The 19,553-nt window shown below is 40.4% G+C and overlaps 1 protein-coding gene across 2 annotated transcripts; it reads left to right on the forward strand.

The window, feature by feature from the left end:
* Positions 1-302: 302 nt before the first annotated feature.
* LOC309515889 (1-aminocyclopropane-1-carboxylate synthase-like protein 1) lies at positions 303-17,610 on the forward strand. 2 transcript variants are annotated; one of them, XM_082194165.1, is made up of 14 exons: positions 303-766; positions 3,645-3,704; positions 4,162-4,232; positions 4,799-4,868; positions 6,555-6,621; positions 7,363-7,460; positions 8,503-8,580; positions 9,923-10,023; positions 11,870-11,956; positions 12,988-13,033; positions 13,966-14,107; positions 14,807-14,949; positions 15,651-15,804; positions 17,026-17,610. In XM_082194165.1, exons 1-14 carry the CDS (start codon positions 761-763, stop codon positions 17,199-17,201), a joined length of 1,299 nt encoding a protein of 432 aa, XP_082050291.1. In that variant the 5' UTR covers positions 303-760; the 3' UTR covers positions 17,202-17,610. The 2 variants fall into 2 exon arrangements, with proteins under 2 accessions (XP_082050291.1, XP_082050290.1); XM_082194164.1 differs by lacking the exon at positions 303-766 and adding an exon at positions 1,228-1,529.
* The last annotated feature ends 1,943 nt before the right edge of the window (positions 17,611-19,553 follow it).

The following is a 19,553-nucleotide window of genomic DNA, read 5'->3' on the forward strand; positions in this document are numbered from 1 at the left end:
CCAGATGACAAGACCCCACTCTCAGCCTCGCTGGTGTGGCCCAAAGGAAAGCAGAGCAATATGTTGGGCACCTGCTTGGCTGCAGGAGTTGCCTGAAGGCAGTGTACAAGGTGCCATCCAACTGCCTTAGGGACTCCACTCCGGATTTCTGTAGGATTTACTCCTTAGCCCTTTCTTCTCCCAAAAATATCCCACAAAGCGGAGGTTTAGGTTCAGAGTTCTCCTTCTCCTCGGTGGGCTACCTTCCTAGGTTGGCTAGCCCCATCTGCCCCTCACTGCAGAAACCACCTTCTTGACCGTTAGACCCACTATTAGTCCTATCCGCTCAATCGGCCAGAGCCTGTCTTTGCATGCAGGGGAAGTCCCTAACTCACTCGCCTGGTTTAGCCAGCCAGTTAACTGTTCTTGGGATGTGGCTGCTGTCACACACTGACATCTTCTAGGAGCCACAGGTGGGAGCTGAGTGCAGGATGGGGGAACAAAGGTGGACAAACGACCACCGAAGGAGCACATGTGTCCCCCATCAGAGGTACTACCCCCTCCCCTAAAACTTCGGCAGATTATGGTAACTGGGTTGCTTTACTTCAGGGGGCTGGGCTAAAGACACATCCCCACTCCTTGTCTAGGCAATATTGCCTGAAGAGGACTTTTAACAGCTCCAAAAGAGAAATAAGACAAATCCCCATCTAGTCAGTCCTCTGAGGGAGAAACTGCAGCTCTGGTCACCGTCCCCAGCTCAGCTTCTGGATCCCATGGAGAGATGGGGGTGAGTCACAGGAGGGGCAAATTATAGTTCTAGAGAAAGAAAGAAAAAAAACACAGTATAATGACAGGAGTTCAGAAATGAAAAACGTTGGCAGCATTAAGATAAATCAAATAAGTGCAAATAAGTTTGGATGGATGTAATAACGGAATAGTAAATGGTTTCGTTTATGTAACATATGCAGGGGTTTACGATATGCAAAATGAACCATGGAAAGAGAAGAAGGGAAGTCATTGATATTTTAAGGATGTTTAAATGAGTATTCTAAACAGTAAAACAGAAAATGTAATAAAAATGATAAAAAGGAGTTCAGAAATGAGGAGGGGCAAGTAGGGATGAGCTCCTTGTTTTTTGAGGGGGGCACTTGTGTGTGTGTGTGTGGCGCCCGCCTGTGGCTCCGCCTGTGACTGACCACTATATTACCGGCTCCCCAAAAGCGCATCCTTCAATTCCGTTCGCACCGGCTGAGGAGACACGTCTTCGCCGCCCTTTCCCGGCATTCGCTGCTCCTCCCTTCGCGCCTCGCTGCCTCTTTTCCTTCCGCTCCCTCAGCGCAAGGCGGCGGCGGCGGGCGGACTCTGCCGCTTTCCCCGCGCGCGGCGGCGCCATGGCGGACGGCGAGGCGGCGGCGGCGGCGGCGGCGGCAGCGCCTGATCCAGGGCTTTCAGCTCGGGGAGCCGGCATTGCCGGCAGCGCAAAGGGGCTGCTGCAGAAGGGCTTCGACATGTACGTGCGAGATCCGTTCGACGCCGCTCACAACCCTCAGGTGTGTGTGTGTGAGAGAGAGAGTCGGTGGTTTTTGTAAGGGGGGTGTAAAAGAAGCCGCTGGTGGGGCAGGACGTGTGCGGGGGGGCGAGGGGCTTCTCTGCTAGTGTATTGAGGAAATAGGGCGCAGGGTATAAAACATGGAGCCATGGGTGGGTCAAGTCAAGTCCTTGTGGCAAGAGTGTGAGAACAGAGGCTTTTGTGAGTGGGTGGGTTTTTTAAATGGGACGGTATTGTGGTAGGGCAACCTTTTTTCAGCCCAACGCCTGGAAAAGGCGCCCAATTTCATCGGAAATTGCCTTATATAGAGACAGGCAGTTGAGTCTATCAAGCTCAGTATTGTCAGCACTGGCAGGCAGCAGCTCCCTGGAGTTTGGGGTAGGAGTCTCTCCCAGCCCTACCCGCAGATGCTGGGGATTGAATCTGGGACCTTCCGCATGCAAAGCCCATGATCTACCACTTATTATGGGAAAGCGGGGGGGGGGGGCACATGCTGGTGGTGAATGGGGTCGGAGGCATAAGTGGGTGGGGCAACTGATGTAAATTTGAGCTTTAATCAGTAAATAATAACAACAATAGTAATTTAAAAAAACCTAATTTCCATGCACACTCATACACATTTCCTACACTCATGCAAGCAGCAGGCATTATCAGAGTTGAAGGAGATATTCTAGCCAGGCAAAAGCAGTCAAGGAGGGTGTGAAGCGTAATTGCTGAGGGTTGTATGACTGGGGAAAGTCTGGAGGACCAGAAAGAGAAGCTTGGCTGGACTCCTAGAAGCCAAATCTTAGAGGCCAAAGTCTCTTTCCCCCCCCCCCAATAAAATATTTGGGGGGGGGGCAAAGTTGATGGGCATTACCATTCAAATGGTGTGTACATGCCTTGTGATCAATTACGCAGGCCAGGGCTTACCTCCCCTCCCCCCCCCATTTTTTTTTAAATTCAAGTTGGCATTTGGCACTCCTTTGGTTGGGGATAGTGGGAAGATGAGGTGAAGTAGAATGGAGATGGAGATGAGAAGTTTTGAGTCTGAGTGAAGAAATGGCTTGGTTTATTTTATTAAACTTCTATCACTTCACACAGCCAAAAGGGAATCCCAAATCTAAGACTAAAAAACACTAAAAGTGTTAATCTAAAAAGTCAGCTAACAATGTGAAATCCCCACCCCCATCCAACACAAGAATGAATACCGAAAGCTGAGCACCAATGGTTGTGCTGTGGAGGAGGGGGGCATGGAAGAAAAGTTAAGGGGAGCAGAAACACTTGGAAATGATGTGTGTGAGGGTTGCAGAAAAAAACAAGGGGATGTGAAGAAAGAGGTGTGGTAATAAAAACACTGTATGGAAGAAGGTGTGGAAATGAGGCAATCTTAAAGACTGTGCAGATACGAAACTTCCAAACCTTGGGTCAGAGTTTTGCAACAGCCTTCAGGAGCGAAGGATGTAGTTCATTGCATACAATGTAGCAGAGGGGATATTTTGGAGGAGAGGGGAGAAATTGTGGCAGCAGAAATTGTACTGCTGCTTTTCAGTCTAGGCTCCAATGGCAAAGTGCCAGCTGGGTCCAAGCAGAAGTAGTTCAATCTGGTTTGCTCCAGCATGGGACAGTTACATTATCCTCTGACCTGAAATCTCCTTACTAGAAATATGTTGTTGGTGCTGCTGCTTCCAACTTCTGCAGTCTGATCAGTAGAACAGCTGAGTGTGAACATAGTTGCTGTCTGTACTCTTATGTAAGAGACTCTTGTCCTTTCCAGAGACCTGTTTTTTAAAAACAAAGTGGTTGTACAGATATTAAAATGTGAAGTTAAATATATTTGAAAATAATACCTGTTAATTTAATCTATTTCTAGAAGACTTCAGTCCTTAAGAAGCAGAAATGGTGGTTAAGTTGGGAACATAGGAAGGTGCCTTAAAGAGAGTATGAAGTTGTTGCTCCTTTGTTTATACAGTGGAAAAAATATATAATGGTGGCAGTTTATTTTCATAATGTCCTTTAGACACTAGGTTTAGTTTTCTGACCAAGAGGGTTCATGGAAAAAGTAAACAGAAAATGTTTTTTTAAACACCAACCCATTAGTGGTGGTAGCTATCTAAAATGTCATTCCTATTTTCAGGGCATTTTGAATTTTGGAACAAGTGAGAACAAGCTTTGCTTTGATTTAATACAGGAAAGGGTAAGTTTGGCTTCCCACATGAATTGCGCAACTTAGTTTTGAAATTGTGATCAGTAGGTAGTACTAATTAGTGGTCATGATAATTTCTTATGACTAATCAAGCACTGTGTTTAATAACATTACCCATGCAGTGTGTAGGCAAAACAAGCCTAAGCCCTGGACTGGGACAGCAGGTCAGAGTGGCAAATCCCCCCTGCGTCTTGTTGGTTTACTCCAACCAGGACAGAAAGTGAGGAGGGGCTGTGATATCTTTTGCTGTTCTGGCTCCAGGCTAGTGCAGATGAGGAGCCAAAATCAGACCCAGCTCTGAGAAATGGATTGGTTTTCATCCAAGATCAGCTAAGACAGCTTAACTCGAAAAAAAATTGATAAACTGTGGGAAATATAAATAGCAATGTGTGAATCTAACTACCTGTCATATAATTAAAAACTTTGTCTCTTTTTTAAAAAATGACAGCTCGTAAAACCTGACATGGCTTATGTGGAACCTCACTTACTTCAGTATTCAGATACACAAGGCATTAAAAGGTATCAAAAATTGCTTAGCATTTCAATCTATTTTTTATAACAGCTACCTGTTTTTCTAGTTCCAGTTAAACATTTCAAAAACTAAAATTGACATTGTGCAGGAGATTTAAGCTATTCTGTAGAGGTCCTCTTAAAATAAATGGTTGTGGCTTAGACATATTTTCTTTTGATGCAGTAGTGTTAGTGCTTGGAGACTGCTTATAACACTGCATAAATGTCTAGTTGTTATTTGAACACATTTAATAGAAATAGGTTCAATTGTACGTAAATAAATATTCTTTCGTGCAATTGTTTGGTATAGCTGCCTTCAATTTACAGTGTTTAATAGTTCTAGAATTCAGATTTCTGGACTCAGTCCAAAATCAAGTTTCAGAAAAGGGGCAATTTAAAATATGTGATCCTCTACATATATTTACTTTTAAAATAAGTTCTATGCTTCTAAAGAAATCAGTAGCAAAATTTCAATTGAATTGAATAAAAAGACTAATTCAAAGTTGTGCCAGAACTAACTTTATATATGAATATGTTGATGCAGATTTTCTGACTGTGTTAATTTTAAACTTTAGTTTTAGAGAAGAAATTGCAAAGTTTCTTACGGAATATGCAAAAGCTCCAACAGCACTAGATCCAGATCATGTAAGGAACCACATTGCTTTCCTTTCCTTTAATTTTGTGAAAGTTTGCTGAATCTTTCATAAGATCTGAAATGAGGGTATAGCAAAAGTTATCACTTTTAAATCATTTTGGAAACTCTGCAACACTGAGAATTATCAGGTTGTTATTGCAGATAAAATTTTATGTTAAAGCCAGTACCTAAAAGAAATTTATCAGAGGGAGCTCTCATAACTTTGCTTAAGATACCCATTTGTCTTCAAATAATGACACTTAACTTTGATACATTCAGAAACAAAGGCACATAGTTTGAAAATATTGGGTGATATCTAATATCCAGCTAATGAACCAAATTCTTACTTGCCCTGCCATTTACATTTGACTACCCACCTGTCAATCACCTGACATCACACTGCCCTCAGATGATGATCGTCAGGACTTCAAAACACCACACATAGAGTCTCATTGCACAGCTTCAGCAAGAAGCTAGAATAAGGACATTGTTCCTGTAGCTTTCGCAAGCAACTGAAGGCTTTTATCCAAGAGCCTGCTAAGTCCCACCCTAGGCACTGCTGTTGATCTCAGCTATTGAACTCTCAGTAGTGTTGGGTCTACTCGTGAGGAAGCAGCTCCTCACAAGTAACTTATCATTCTCAAGGAGGTATTGCCTTTCAGGTGGACTGCTTGGTCCTGCCCTTTCATCTTTTACTGCTCTCTGAGGGTTGGAGGTGACTCAGCTATTGCCTCTCAACTCAGGCCCTCTATATATAGGATACGGCAGCTGCCGGGATGTTGCATTGCCTGATAGTCCTGCTTCAGCCTTGGTGCTGTCTGACCCCACCTGAACGTCTGTGCGATTCCCTCCAGGGAGTACCAGGCCCTCCTCTGGTGAGGATTCCTCTAGCACGGTCATGAAATGTCAGCTGATTGACAGTGAAAGCCAGCCTCCCTTGTCAACAACAGGAGTGCATTTTAAGCGTCCCATTTTTTGATTGGCTGCTGCACAGCTGATATCGCATGGTATCAGGTGTGGAGCAGGTGAGCATGATTTGGGGGAAATGGCCTTATGGGCCAAATCAGGACCCATGCCAGGCCTAATAAAGCCAACGGGCCAGAGGTTCCCCTTCCTTGAACTAAGTCATACTCAGAATAGATCCACTGAAATCAATGGACTTATTTACACTTTCCTTCTTTACACTTCTAAAAAGCGGCAGATTGCTAAATTTAGTGCTTGGATTATCTCTATAAAACAAGGAGGTCAAACATAGCACTCTTCTCAGACGTTGACTCTGCAAACAACATATCTTACTCACTCCAATGCCATCTTAGATGGTCATTGCCAGGAACATACACCTAGGCAACCACTTGGAAACCAGAGCTACTAAATGGTACATAATTAATGGATATTCTGTTGGTCTGTGTTTATATCATATATTATAGAGCATTGAACCCATAATTTCAATTACATTATAGCTCAACAAAACCTTTCAATGACTGATTGGATACCATCCAATAGAATTCACATATACAAGAGGAATTAAGGGTTGATTGTTTTGAAGTTACAGTGGTTCATTTTTTTAATTTGGTTTGAGTTGTTGACACTTGGATATGATATCCTTGACTTAGACTTGTCTTTAATTTCTTAAAATAAATTTAGCTGCTTTTGTAGTTTTGTTAATTGTATCTTGCTATTTTGTCTTCTGTTTCTAGTTTATAGTTTTGAATGGCTGCTGTGCCGTCTTTGCTACGCTGTCAACTGTGTTATGTGATCCTGGAGGTAAGGGGGCATGAATATGTATCACATATTGTATGTATATGTATCACATATTGTAGCAGTCATTTAGTGGTAATTAGTGTCTGAACATCTTAAAGAAGGTATAAAATCTTGTTCACTCTGCTGATAATGGCTAAATCAGGCTTCCTCAACCTCGGCCCTCCAGACGTTTTTGGCCTACAACTCCCATGATCCCTAGCTAGCAGGACCAGTGGTCAGGGATGATGGGAATTGTAGTCTCAAAACATCTGGAGGACCGAAGTTGAGGAAGCCGGGGCTAAAGCATGTAGAAAATGAACTGCTTCATTGCTTTATTTTATGTGCCCTTTGAGTAAGCTAAAAATAGTTTAAATTACGTGAAGTACATGCTAGCAGAATGAAACTATTGGTCTGACCCCCCTTTCTAAGTAGCTATATATATTATAATAGAGTCTTAACAATTGGTTAATGGCAATAAAATTATATGTGGAATGGGATAAAACCTCTACTATGAAATTTGTGTCACTTTTTTTAGTATGCTAGTAAGGAGTATTCATTTAGGAATAGCACAGACCTGCAAGTGGTTCACACAGTGTTTTTCCCCCTATTCTGGCAGCACAGTGATTATGTACAAAGATTTTGAAAGTAGTAGTCTAAAGATGTGTGTAAGATGAAGGCAAAATAAATTATCATTGTTTTTTAACAAACTAGTAAAATTCTTTGTTTAAAAAGAAAGTAAACCTTCATTATTTCTTCTTTTTATAGATGGGTATCTGATTCCTACCCCATATTATGGTGGAATAAACTCCAAAGTGTGGCTGTATGGTGGAATGCAACCTATCCATGTGCCCTTGTTCAGTGAGGTAAATATTTACTAAATATTTCCTTTCTTATAAATACTGATATGTTGTCTATGTATGAACACAATTATATAAAGCCCAAGCAACAAAACAACTACTGACTATGGAAACCAAACTGTAGACGTGTCCCTTCTTGTATGACTGTGCTATATGTTTTGGCAAATAAGTTTACTGTGGATGTTGTCTCATACACAAGTGTGTATATAGCAGAGGTGGCAACAAACTGTCCTACAGAAGTCTTGACTGTTTTCCTCAGTCTTTTTAGAGTGTGTGTGTCTATCTCTTCATTAATCATCATTTTCAGAGAGTAACAGTTTCCTGGGATGACATAATGTCTCCACTGCCCTTGATCCAAGCATCCTCAAAGAATCATAGAGTTTGTTGAACTCCCTTTTACCTCCTCCAGAACAAGTTGAAAAGGGAGTATCTGCATTGAGTTCATCCCAGCAAACAAGGAAAAGAAAGCTCCATCAGTGTTTAAGCCACATCCACCATAACTTGCTTGTTCATTTTGCTGTTTTCTCCCTCAAATTAAATTAATAATAATAATAATAATAATAATAATAATAATAATAATAATAATAAATTTATTATTTATACCCCACCCATCTGGGTGGGTTTCCCCAGCCACTCTGGGCGGCTTCCAACAGAATTTTTAAATATAATAGTCTAGTAAACATTAAAAGCTTCCCTAAACAGGGCTGCTTTCAGATGTCTTCTAAAAGTCTGGTAGTTGTTTTTCTCTTTGACATCTGGTGGGAGGGCGTTCCACAGGGCAGGTGCCACTACTGAGAAGGCCCTCTGCCTGGTTCCCTGTAACTTCACTTCTCGCAGCGAGGGAACGGCCAGAAGGCCCTCGGTGCTGGACTTCAGTGTCCGGGCAGAACGATGGGGGTGGAGACGCTCCTTTAGGTATCCTGAACCGAGGCCATTTAGGGCTTTAAAGGTCAGCACCAACACTTTGTGAAAATAAATAGGTATTCTGAGCAGATTGCATTGTTTTACTGAATTTCTGTTTTGAACACCTTTTGAAATGTTTGTGCAGGTGACTAATGAAGAAAGTCGACCATTTCAGTTAACTGTTGAAAAATTAGAAACTGCACATCAGAGAGCCATAGAACAGGTAGGAATATTTTTTACTAAACTCCAACTATTGTGCTTTCGGTTCAATACTTCCTTATCAACTTTTTAGTGAAATATATCCTATTAGAAATGTAAATTGATAAATCTGCTTTTTTCCCCCCATGTGCACAACTTGGCCAAAAGCAGGTTGTCATGTCATTTTAATGCATCATTTTCAAGAATGAAACTAGAATCCTAAATTATATATTTCCTGTTCTTATGTGAGCCCATTAAAATATTTGCAAGTAATAAATGGAGCAATTCATATTAAACTTAATACTTACCTTTTACAAACTGCTTTAGTTACTTCCCTTTATTTCCAAAGTAGTTCATCTTTTCTGCTGTTGTTTCTTGGTTTTTTCTTAAGTAGCTTAAAGCTACTAGGTGGCAGAATCTTTTCACAGGAGAAAATGTACTGAAAATAGTGGATGGGGTTCAACTGTCATGCTTGCAGTAGACCTATCAAAATCTACAAGACTTAAGTTAGTCATGACTAATGTAAGTACTACTAATTTCAGTAGGTCTGCTCTAAGCATGACAGTCTAGACCTAACCCTGTAAGTTTTAGTTACGCTGAAATTACAGAATTTACATAATAATTTGATAATAAGAAAATTCGATTTAAACATGTTTTAGTACCATTAGTTTAAAAAAGTTCCTAATTTTACAGTCTTTCTATACACTGGTGTTATATATACATTTCTTCAAGAAAACAATCATTTAATATACAGTGGTGCCTCGCAAGACGAAAAGAATCCATTCTGTGATTCTCTTCGTCTAGCGGATTTTTCGTCTTGCGAAGCAAGCCCATTGACAGATTAGCGGATTAGCGCTATTTTAGCGGCTTATCAGTTTATCGGATCAGCTGATAAGCGGCTTAGCGGCTTAGAAAAAGGGGGGGAGGGGAAAAACCCGCAGGAACTCGCAAGACATTTTCGTCTTGCGAAGCAAGCCCATAGGAGATTCGTTTTGCGAAGCACCTCCAAAACGGAAAACTCTTTCGTCTAGCGAGTTTTCCGTCTTGCGAGGCATTCGTCTTGCGGGGCACCACTATATTACATCAAATCTATAGTTTTGTAAATTAAGTCATTTGAATTATAGCAGATGAAATTTAAAATCATAACTAAATAACAAAACGCCATGCTGTGATGAAAATGAAATGTGATGCCATGAAAATGTGATACTGGGATATGTTTTAGGGTTATAAAGGAATATATATGCTCATATTCAGTCAAGAAACTTCAATACTTGGCACTTTATGAAAGGATGGCAATTTTGCAGACTCGCTACTCCTTTGTTTGACGTCATGATGGCGTCCCCGACTATCAGTTTTTCTTTTTTCAGGGCATCAGAGTCAGAGCTTTAATCCTGATCAACCCTCACAATCCATTAGGGGATATTTACCCAGCACAGTTACTGAAAGAATGTCTAGACTTTGCACACAGGTTTGAGTCCTAGCGCTATTTGTTTGGGTTTTTAATTTTCTATGATGCAGTATGTTAGTTTTGAAAGTTATTTTGGTAATTTCCTTAGTTCATTTGGCATATGGCCATAAGAAGGTTTGTTCAGAAAATTCATTTATGGTAGTAGTCATCTATGGTTATTAATAGCGTGGAAAAACATTAGAATTCTTAAATTGGCAAACTTAGTTTCTGAATGTATAACTATGGTGGAGATGGCTTTATGTGCCTCTAAAAATTTTTTTCCTGTACGCGTAAAGCCTGACTATATTGATTCTTTAAAACATATGTCAAATATGAGAACTGGTAATTACCAAAATAAGTAGTGGTAAGAGTGTTTAATATGGAAACATATGTTGATTTGAAAAGTAAGTTTGAACCAATTTATGAAATGAAGCGTCCTTGTAATCTGTAACTTGTCCATGCAGTCTGTAGAATTCTATATGGAACATGAATTAATAAATTATTTTTATATTTCTCAAAGAAGGATCCCTAATATTTCCTTTAAATTTCAATACATTTTCTCATACTTCCCCGTAATGTCTATTTTTTATCCTTGGCCACATTCTTGTAATGCTTACTCTGAAATCCAATGTACGCTTACTTGGACATAAGTCTCACTATGTTCAGTGACACTTCCGCCTCCTTAGTTTATCTGCGAAAGGACGCCATCCTCCTTGCTTGTTCCATTTGCTCCCCACCAATCTACATGAAGTGGATTAATTTTTTAAAAAATGTGGCTTATTTCTAATGAAGGTAACAACTAGCTCAGTCAGTAGAACATTGGACTCTTCATCTTAGGGTCGTGGGCTTGAGCCCCATGTTGGGCAAAAGATTCCTGCATAGCAGTGAGTTGGGCCACATGACTCTTGTGGTCCTTTTCAACTCTATGATTCTAACTAAAGTGGTTATTACATATTTAGTAAGCCTCAAAACATGGCACAGTTCTTTTCACTTCAGCATGACACTGCATGAGACTTGGGGATGCAGTCTGCGTCTGAAGTTGAAAACTAAGAATCTGATGTTTTTAATTTTTTACAAATAATAATAATAATAAAATTTAATTGGTTACTTATACTTTTGTGATATTTAAGCATCTTTCTGTCAGTCATATACTTCTGAATGCCTGCTAATATTGGGAATAAGAATTCAGTTTGATGTGTTTTCTGGCTTGTGCATGCATGTGATGTGTGTTTTCTGGCCTTTATGTCTTAATTGTGCAATATATTACATATGGATACTTGGTTCTTAACTTCTTGCTTTTATATATCACTGTTCAGTTTTTAAAAACATTTTGCTTTATGTTAAGTAGCAGCTCTTTGGGTGCCTCTTCCACAAGAGGGTTGGAGGGTGGCAACACTGAAACCCTTTTCTGCAGTGGCTCCCTGTTTGTGGAATGCTCTCCCCAGGGAGGCTCGCCTGGCACCTTCATTACATATCTTTGGGTGCCAGGCAAAAACGTTTCTCTTCAACCAGGCCTGTGGCTGATTAACATTCTATGGCCTTTTAAATGTGTCTGTGGGATGAGAGTTATTGGTTGCTTTTGTTTTATTATGTATTTTATGTTTTCATTTTGTATTTTTATTTTGTGAACTTCCCTTTCATCTTCGGATGAAGGGCTGTAAACATATTTAATTAATAGTAATAATAACTGAATTGAATATAGAATATGCAGCTTTCTAAGGAATTTGCTAAGCAGCAATTGCAGTAATGAATGCATGCACACACACACACACACACACACACATATATATATATATATATATATATATATATATATACACATACACACACACTTCAATGACTTGTGTGTGTCTCTTTCTTTATATAGACATAAATTACATGTAATAATGGATGAAATTTATATGCTGTCTGTATATGGTGATACCACATTCACAAGCATTCTTAGCTTGGAGAGGTGAGTGTACCTTCCTGTTGCTTTTTTAGGAAAAAAATAATGTCAGCTTTTTAGTTGAGTAACATAGCAAATCTCTTCTGTTTGTTTATACATGCACACATAATCTACCAGTTACTGTATGCATAAATTATTATTTCAAAGTAATTATTGGTGAAGTGGTAGCATATGTATGATTTTCAAGGGTTGGTAGACTTTTTTTGTCTTGCCATTCTCCGACAAAATCCTACATGTCAAATTGATTTAGGACTAAGCAGACCATCGCTCATATGTGAATTTAATGCTAACTACTATTGTAGCTATTCTGCTTCCTCCGCATGCCAGGGGGCTCCCCATACAGGTCTGTTGTAACTCTGCCCAGTGTGCATGCATGCTGTAACATGTTAGGTCACTTAGTGCAAGCCAAAATTCTTCCATGTCTCACTTGGAAGTATCTAGTGTCAAGTTCCTTTCTGGACTTTTACATATGTTGCATGCTTTGAGGAGAGTGGGGTGGAGCTGAGTAGCAACTGGTCATTGGTGAAGTAAGAGAGAGCCTGCTTGGCAAGTAATGTACCCAGCCCAGCAGGGTTGCAGCCATCACAAAGGGTAGCAGGAAAGTATAAAATTATGGCGAAATACTTCTGCACCCTGTTGTCCACATGCTGAAGGAGCGGGACTATTGACTGTATTCCTTCATGTGGCAAGTAAATTATATCTTCTTTAGCGTGGGGGGGGGGGAGACTGCCATCCAGTGCCCTCCATCTTGGGCTCCTTTGGAGGAAGGTTGGGGTGAAAACATAAATAATAAATAGAACATAATTAGGACTTCCTTGATCCAGATTTCTGTATGTACTTCAATGCACATACACACAGGGATTTGCATTCATTTCTCTGGAGAGTACAGAACATGTGCTGTTTGTGCTATGGATTTCTATATCTCCAATATTTTGCTGGGTCGAGGTAAATTGCCATTGTCCTTACAACTGAAAAGTGTTGATTCCCCACCCCACATAAATGTAAGACATTAATTATCTTGAAATCTTTCTCTTTAGTTTACCAGATCCAGACCGGACACACTTTATGTGGGGATTTAGTAAGGTAGGTTAGAAATATTTGTTATCAATTTTTATTCAAAATGTACTTGAATTCTTGAAACTGTCAAATTCTTCCATCTACCCAATTCATTGTTCCAAATAAATTTTGATGTGAGAACATAAAACCTACAGTGTAATCATAGATTATAATGTTTGCCTCTGCCACAGTTGCACAGCTGGTCTACCCATTAGTGCAAGATGGTATTCTGTTATAAACTCAGTATCATTTGCAACTATCCCAAGAACTATCAGGCAACTAGGTGGCTCACCAGAATCTGGCCAGTAGACTATGAACTAGTTTATGCTCTTCCATAGTTTAGGATATGACTTGCAGTGCAGTGCAAACCTTATGGATGTTTATTTCGATGTAAATTCTACTCCAAAATAAATAGATTGCAGCCTTAGGGTGGCTTCTGATTGCTTAGGCTGCAGAATATCCATCTCTCACCATGTGGGAGCTGCAACTACATGTTGATTTGGTTAACTCTAGCAACCAGTGACAGGTGACATTCTCTTGCTTGCTACAAAAATAGGGGATTTGAGAGGGCCAAGTAAGGTTGGCTGTAAACAACCAGGACCCTGTGTGGATGCAAGTGCCACATATTGTTTATAATTTCACTTGTTCTACCACACTGGAAATCTAAAACTAGTCTTCAGGGATCATCATATAGGTTTCAGCCAAAAATTCTAACCTAATGAAATACTTTATGCAAATCAAATCAATTATTCTGCTTTTGTTTCTTAATACGTAAATGGACTTTAAAACTTTTTGTATAGAATGTTAAGTGCTTTGAAACTTGAGAAATTATATTTTATTACAAGAATCAGAAATTATTTAGTCTTCATTGGATAATTTGGATAGAAGTGTGCTTTGTTTACGAACTAACATTTTAGAGTGACTTTTTAATTACAAACTTTCCCCCCTTCCCTTTCAAGGATTTTGGCATGTGTGGCATCAGAGTTGGAGTATTATACACCAGAAATCATGAGGTCAGGAAAGCAGTTAATCAGCTGGCTGTTTTCCATGGTTGTCCTGGACCCGTGCAATATGTTCTCAGCCAGTTCCTTCGTGACAGAGGTTAGCAAAATTGAAAGTGCACAAACATACATGGCCCTGATTCCAAGTAATGAACACCAGTCCTCACACTATATAGTTACTGCAGACCAGGAAAATCCAGCTCTGTTTTTTTCTCTGTGCCTGGCCGACACTGTGATCTAGCCAGCTTTATTCCACAGTTTCAAATTATTTATGAACTACATTCATTTTCATTTATTAGATATATTGTTGAAGTTCGTGTAAAATGGCTGAATTGGTGTCGGGTCCATCTGAGCACCAGGGAACAAGTTCTGTACAGAACCTGTCTCATCTTGCTTTGCCTTGCCTGTCATCATTAACTATTACCTTGCCATCATTAACTATTAGGACTGATGCCAGCAAAACAGAATTTCCAGATTAGTTAACTTGTTTAGCTGGTGATGTGAAACACCTCTCTCCTTGAAAACCACTGCCAGTTACAGTAGACAATGCTGGGTTGGATGAACAAATAGTCTGACCTGGAATAAGAATTTTCTTAACTTCATAACACTGCAAACAAAAACCCTCTCAATCACATAAGCTACTTTTTACACTTTACATTTGCCATGCAGGATCCCTTTAACAGAGTGCCTGCTGTTCCCAAAGTTCCCTACCCCTTAATTTGTCAAAGTACTACTAAGACTGAATAATACAAAGAGGGAGAAAAACAGTGTGGTCTGATTTGTGCTCTTATTTTGGCAGAATGGCTGGATAATGTGTTTTTCCCAACCAATAAAAGAAGACTTAAGGAAGCACAGAACATTCTTGTGGATGGTCTTGCAGAGATGGGAATACCTGTTTTTAAAAGCTCAGGAGGATTATATGTGTGGGCTGACTTCAGAAAAGTACGTGGAGGACCTGGAGGGCTCAGGGAGGGTGGATTAAAGGACATAAATACAGTTGGCTGTATTGTGGCTGGTCTTGTGAGCTCCTTCCTTCCTGCCGGGCTTTGTATTCAAAATAGGACCTGCCCCTTCCAGCGAGACATTGAGAGATCATAGGCTTATGAGCAAACCCATTCAGAAGAATGCATCATCACAATGCTATCCGGCACTTCTGGTCTGCGACTGGACCAGTCCCCTTCCCCTTGTACGTGCACAGTCTCAAAGTGCACCAGGTTTTCATCGTTGATAAGATAAGGGCTTGGAGCTCCCCACCCTGCACCCTTAAAAGAGGCTTTTGAAAAAAGGTACTCTTCATTAATTTTGGACATAGTTGATCAGAGGAAGGAGGGACGGAGGCTGGTGCTACCTGCAGTACACTTGACCATCATTTAAGGTGCCCCAGCATGCTGTGGCACACCGGTTGAAAACCACTGAATTAAATCATAACATGATAAACAATAAATAAATGGTGCAGCATCTGGTCCTAAATAATATTTTGAGTAATTGGCTAAGCAAGAAAAATAATAGAGCACCAAGGCTTCAATTGAACTCAAAAGATGCTTTGATAAACCTGATCTTTTGGTTCTTTTGCGGGTGGGGAGGTCAAGTGCTTTGTTTGCTAATGTGGCATTTAGTTAACGTGTATCTTTGTTTTCTCTTAGTTCTTAAAGTCACAGACATTTGAAGCTGAAATGGATTTATGGTGGAAAATTATTGGTGAAAAGCTGCTCATTAGTCCTGGGAAAGCCTTTTGCTGTTATGAACCTGGATGGTTTAGGCTGGTCTTCTCAGATTCTATAGACAGAATCTACTTGTGTAAGTTTCAATTCTGTAAAAGGGTTCGCTCTACACGGTGCTGCCCTTGAAGCCGTCCCAGAAACTCCAGCGGGTACAGAATGCTGCAGCAAGGCTCCTCACGGGGTCTCTGCCATGGGAGCATATTCACCCAGTGCTTTTCCAGCTGCACTGGCTCCTGGTGGAGTACAGGGTCAGATTTAAGGTGCTGGTTTTGACCTTTAAAGCCCTTCACGGCCTAGGACCCTCGTACCTACGGGACCGCCTCTCCCGGTATGCCCCATGGAGAGCCTCAAGGTCCATAAACAGCAACACCCTAGTGGTCCCGGGCCCTAAGGAAGTTAGATTGGCTTCAACCAGAGCCACAGGGCCTTTTCAACACTGGCTCCGGCCTGGTGGAACGCTCTGCCTCATGAGACCAGGGCCCTGCAGGATCTGATTTCTTTCCGCAGGACCTGTAAGACAGAGTTGTTCCACCTGGCCTTTGGCTTGGAGCCAATTTGATTCCCTCCCCCTCTTTCTTTTTCCTTTTTCCTTTCTCCTCCTGTGATGAGGCTGCATTTTAATATTTTAATGTTTCAATATTTTAATGTTGTATTTTAATCTTGTTTTTAAGTTGTATTCATTCAACTGGTTTTTATTATTGCTTGTTAGCCGCCCTGACCCCGGCCTTGGCTGGGGAGGGCGGGGTATAAATAAAAATTATTATTATTATTATTATTATTATTATTATTATTATTATTATTATTATTTATTATTATTATCTGATCTCTTTCTCCTTTCTCATCCTTCACTCAGCTATATGCACTGCTATAGACTTTCAAGACATCAAGGAATATACAGTGGTGCCTCGCAAGACGAAATTAATCCGTTCTGCAAGTCTCTTCGTCTTGCGGTTTTTTCGTCTTGCGAAGCACGGCTATTAGCGGCTTAGCAGCTATTAGCGGCTTAGCGGCTATTAGCAGCTTAGCGGCTATTAGCGGCTTTAAGAAAAAGGAAACAAACTCGCAAGAACTCGCAAGACGTTTCGTCTTGTGAAGCAAGCCCATAGGGAAATTTGTCTTGCGGAACGACTCAAAAAACGGAAAACTCTTTCGTCTTGTGCGTTTTTCGTCTTGCGAGGCATTCGTCTTGCGAGGTACCACTGTATACAGCCTTACAATATGTTCTGTACTGCATACAAGCAGACATTTAGGAAATATTTTACGCCTTTAAAATGTTTACGTTGCTTCCTTTTTGTAGGTATTCAGAGACTTCAGCAAATGCTAAGTGATAAAATAGATGAACCTATAGCTTCATCTCATGAAGAAAATGAGCATATTGAATTAGATGATGAAACTTCAGCCAACTACATAAATACATCAGTGGATGATGTCTCAGAAGGATATTCACACTTGAAGAAAATAGCTGTCTTCTAAGAACCTGAATGCAAAAACAAAGCATGGCATATTTATATTTACTGTAACTCTGACTCCCCTTTGTTTTGTTTAGTATGGCAGGCAGGCATTAACATTTTGTTGTAACCTATGGTTACTAATTTGACTATGGAGATTCTACTTATTTGCAACCTGGCAGACTTTCTGTCCTATATTCTCCTCATTGGAATACTTAGTTCTGTTCCTCAGAACACTATGGGCCAAATTAGATGCAACAGTGACTTCTTCCCAGCTGTTTTTCCGTAGAGGAATTTCAAGGCTAAAGGTAACCCAATAGGACAAAAATAGGTGGGAAAGGTACAAGGGAAGCGTCATTGGAGGAGGGAGAGGTTCAGCACCTCCCATTTGTCCCCAGGATACTGTAATATCGACCATGCTTAAACTATATGCACAGAGTCTTGCACATTATCTTGCATATATCTCTTGGTTCATACAGGGCAATGGATAGCTCACTTGGTTAGAGTGTGGCACTGATGACACCAAGGTTGTATGTTCAATCACTGTATGGAATGGTTGCATATTCCTGCATTGCAGGGAGCTGGACTTAGATGATCTCCAGGATCCCAATTCTACAATTCTCTGATTCTAAACATTGGTCCACTGAGACATAAGCTATATACCTTGTATGTAACTACATTAGAAAATGTTGACTCAGTTGATAATTGGCTGTTGATAACTAGTTGCCAACTTGCAGACTGTTTTTATAATGCACAGGAAGTAATCTAAAACAAAGAAGCTTGGGTTTTCTATATGGGTGCTATCACTGTAACTGCTTTCTAAGAAAGTGTCTAAATCTTGTTTTCATTCTGTTGCTGAAAAGGGTTTATTTGTACATTTTGCTGTTGCATATCATTCTTGCAATATCATTGCACTCTGATCAGTTTTGCACTCTTAACATAAATATTTTTAAAAAAACATATGCTTGGTTGTGCTGACTGGGAAAGGAGCGAGGATATTTGTGTAATTTAAGATCCAATACAGTTTACACACGTTGTCACTGATGAGGTGGGCTGCTTTCACTGCTACTAGCTTTTTAAATCATTGTGATTATATAAAAGATGACCCTGGGTTTTTTATTGCTGCAGTTTAAAATTAAATTACAGGCCAGAATAGAACTAGGATTTTGGTTAGTACCTGAAGCCACAACTGTTGTTGCCCAATGTTGGTTCTACTTCAGCTGTGCAAGGACAAGAGCAGAATTTACTTTGGTTCTAGGGCAGTATAGCAATAAGTGTACCTTGCCTATTTTTTCTGTAGGTGTTACACCTTGGATAGAGGAAAGGTAGATCCCAACTGCAGTTGGGAAATGAGCCTGAAATTTTAAGGAAGTAATGCATAGATGCCTAGAGCTTGCGCCGGATCTAACAGCAAATACAGGCTGCAAACCTGATACTTAAGAGGGCGTACCACTTGCCTAGAACAGGTAAAACCACATCCATTTCCAGATGGATCAGTTATCAACCAAATTCCTATTTTGTTTGGATTGTGGTTCAGTTTATTGTTATTTATCAGTCATCTTCCACATACACTCTAAAGTGATGTAATATGGACTTTAGACATGACATTTCCCACCATTTTATGTTATTGAAAGGGAAAGTAGAGCTAGGTGTCATCAGTACATTGCATGCAGTAGCTTCCTTGGGTAGGTGTTGAAGGCCCCCCCAAAGATAGAATTGCTAAGCATTAAAGTGCAAGTATTATGGGGCACTAGTCCCCCGCTCCCAAACTATGTTCTGAAATGGCCTGCTCAGCTACATAGGAATGGACTCACTTGAAGCATGGTGCCACCAGTTCCTACACTAACTAGTAGGTGTAAAAAGGATACCACGGTTGATGGCATTACTGAGAAGCCAAGGAGAATTGTGTGGATCACTATATTGTTACTCCCTTTACATCTTACCTGGTACACAGTAAGACAGTTCTTATGAACCTTTGGCAAGCAGCTATTTAAAAGTCTGCTCAGTTGAAACTTTTGTAGTTTCAGAAAATTAACAGCATAATCCTGTAGTAAAATTTGTTCATTTGGGCAAAGAACAAGGATAGAGATCTTGCGACAATCCAGATGGTGTTGAACTAAAACTCCCATTAGCCCTGACCACTGGCCATGCTGGTTGCGGCAGATGGGAGTAGGACTCCATGTATGTTGTACTATAACAACTGCAAGTTCCCCACCCCTGGCATATAGTAATTTGGAGTGGGGAGGAAATGAACACCTGCAATTATGCCTTCCCATCACGACAGTAACTGAACTTAAGTTCTATTTACTAGATGCAATGGTTTTTGTAAATGAACACATAGATACACAAGTTTTTCACAGTGATAGTAACAACAGGC

This window comes from Podarcis vaucheri (genome assembly GCF_965113315.1).
Source record: "Podarcis vaucheri genome assembly, chromosome: 12".
Lineage (NCBI taxonomy): Eukaryota > Metazoa > Chordata > Lepidosauria > Squamata > Lacertidae > Podarcis > Podarcis vaucheri.

What these genes read in the sequence shown, in the direction of transcription:
- LOC309515889 (XM_082194164.1), top strand. Translation starts at nt 1,371, where the DNA reads ATGGCGGACGGCGAGGCGGCGGCGGCGGCGGCGGCGGCAGCGCCTGAT. An exon ending in AGCATTCTTAGCTTGGAGAG is followed by an intron (nt 11,957 to 12,987) that starts GTGAGTGTACCT and finishes CTTTCTCTTTAG; the next exon opens with TTTACCAGATCCAGACCGGA. An exon ending in CCAGTTCCTTCGTGACAGAG is followed by an intron (nt 14,108 to 14,806) that starts GTTAGCAAAATT and finishes TTATTTTGGCAG; the next exon opens with AATGGCTGGATAATGTGTTT.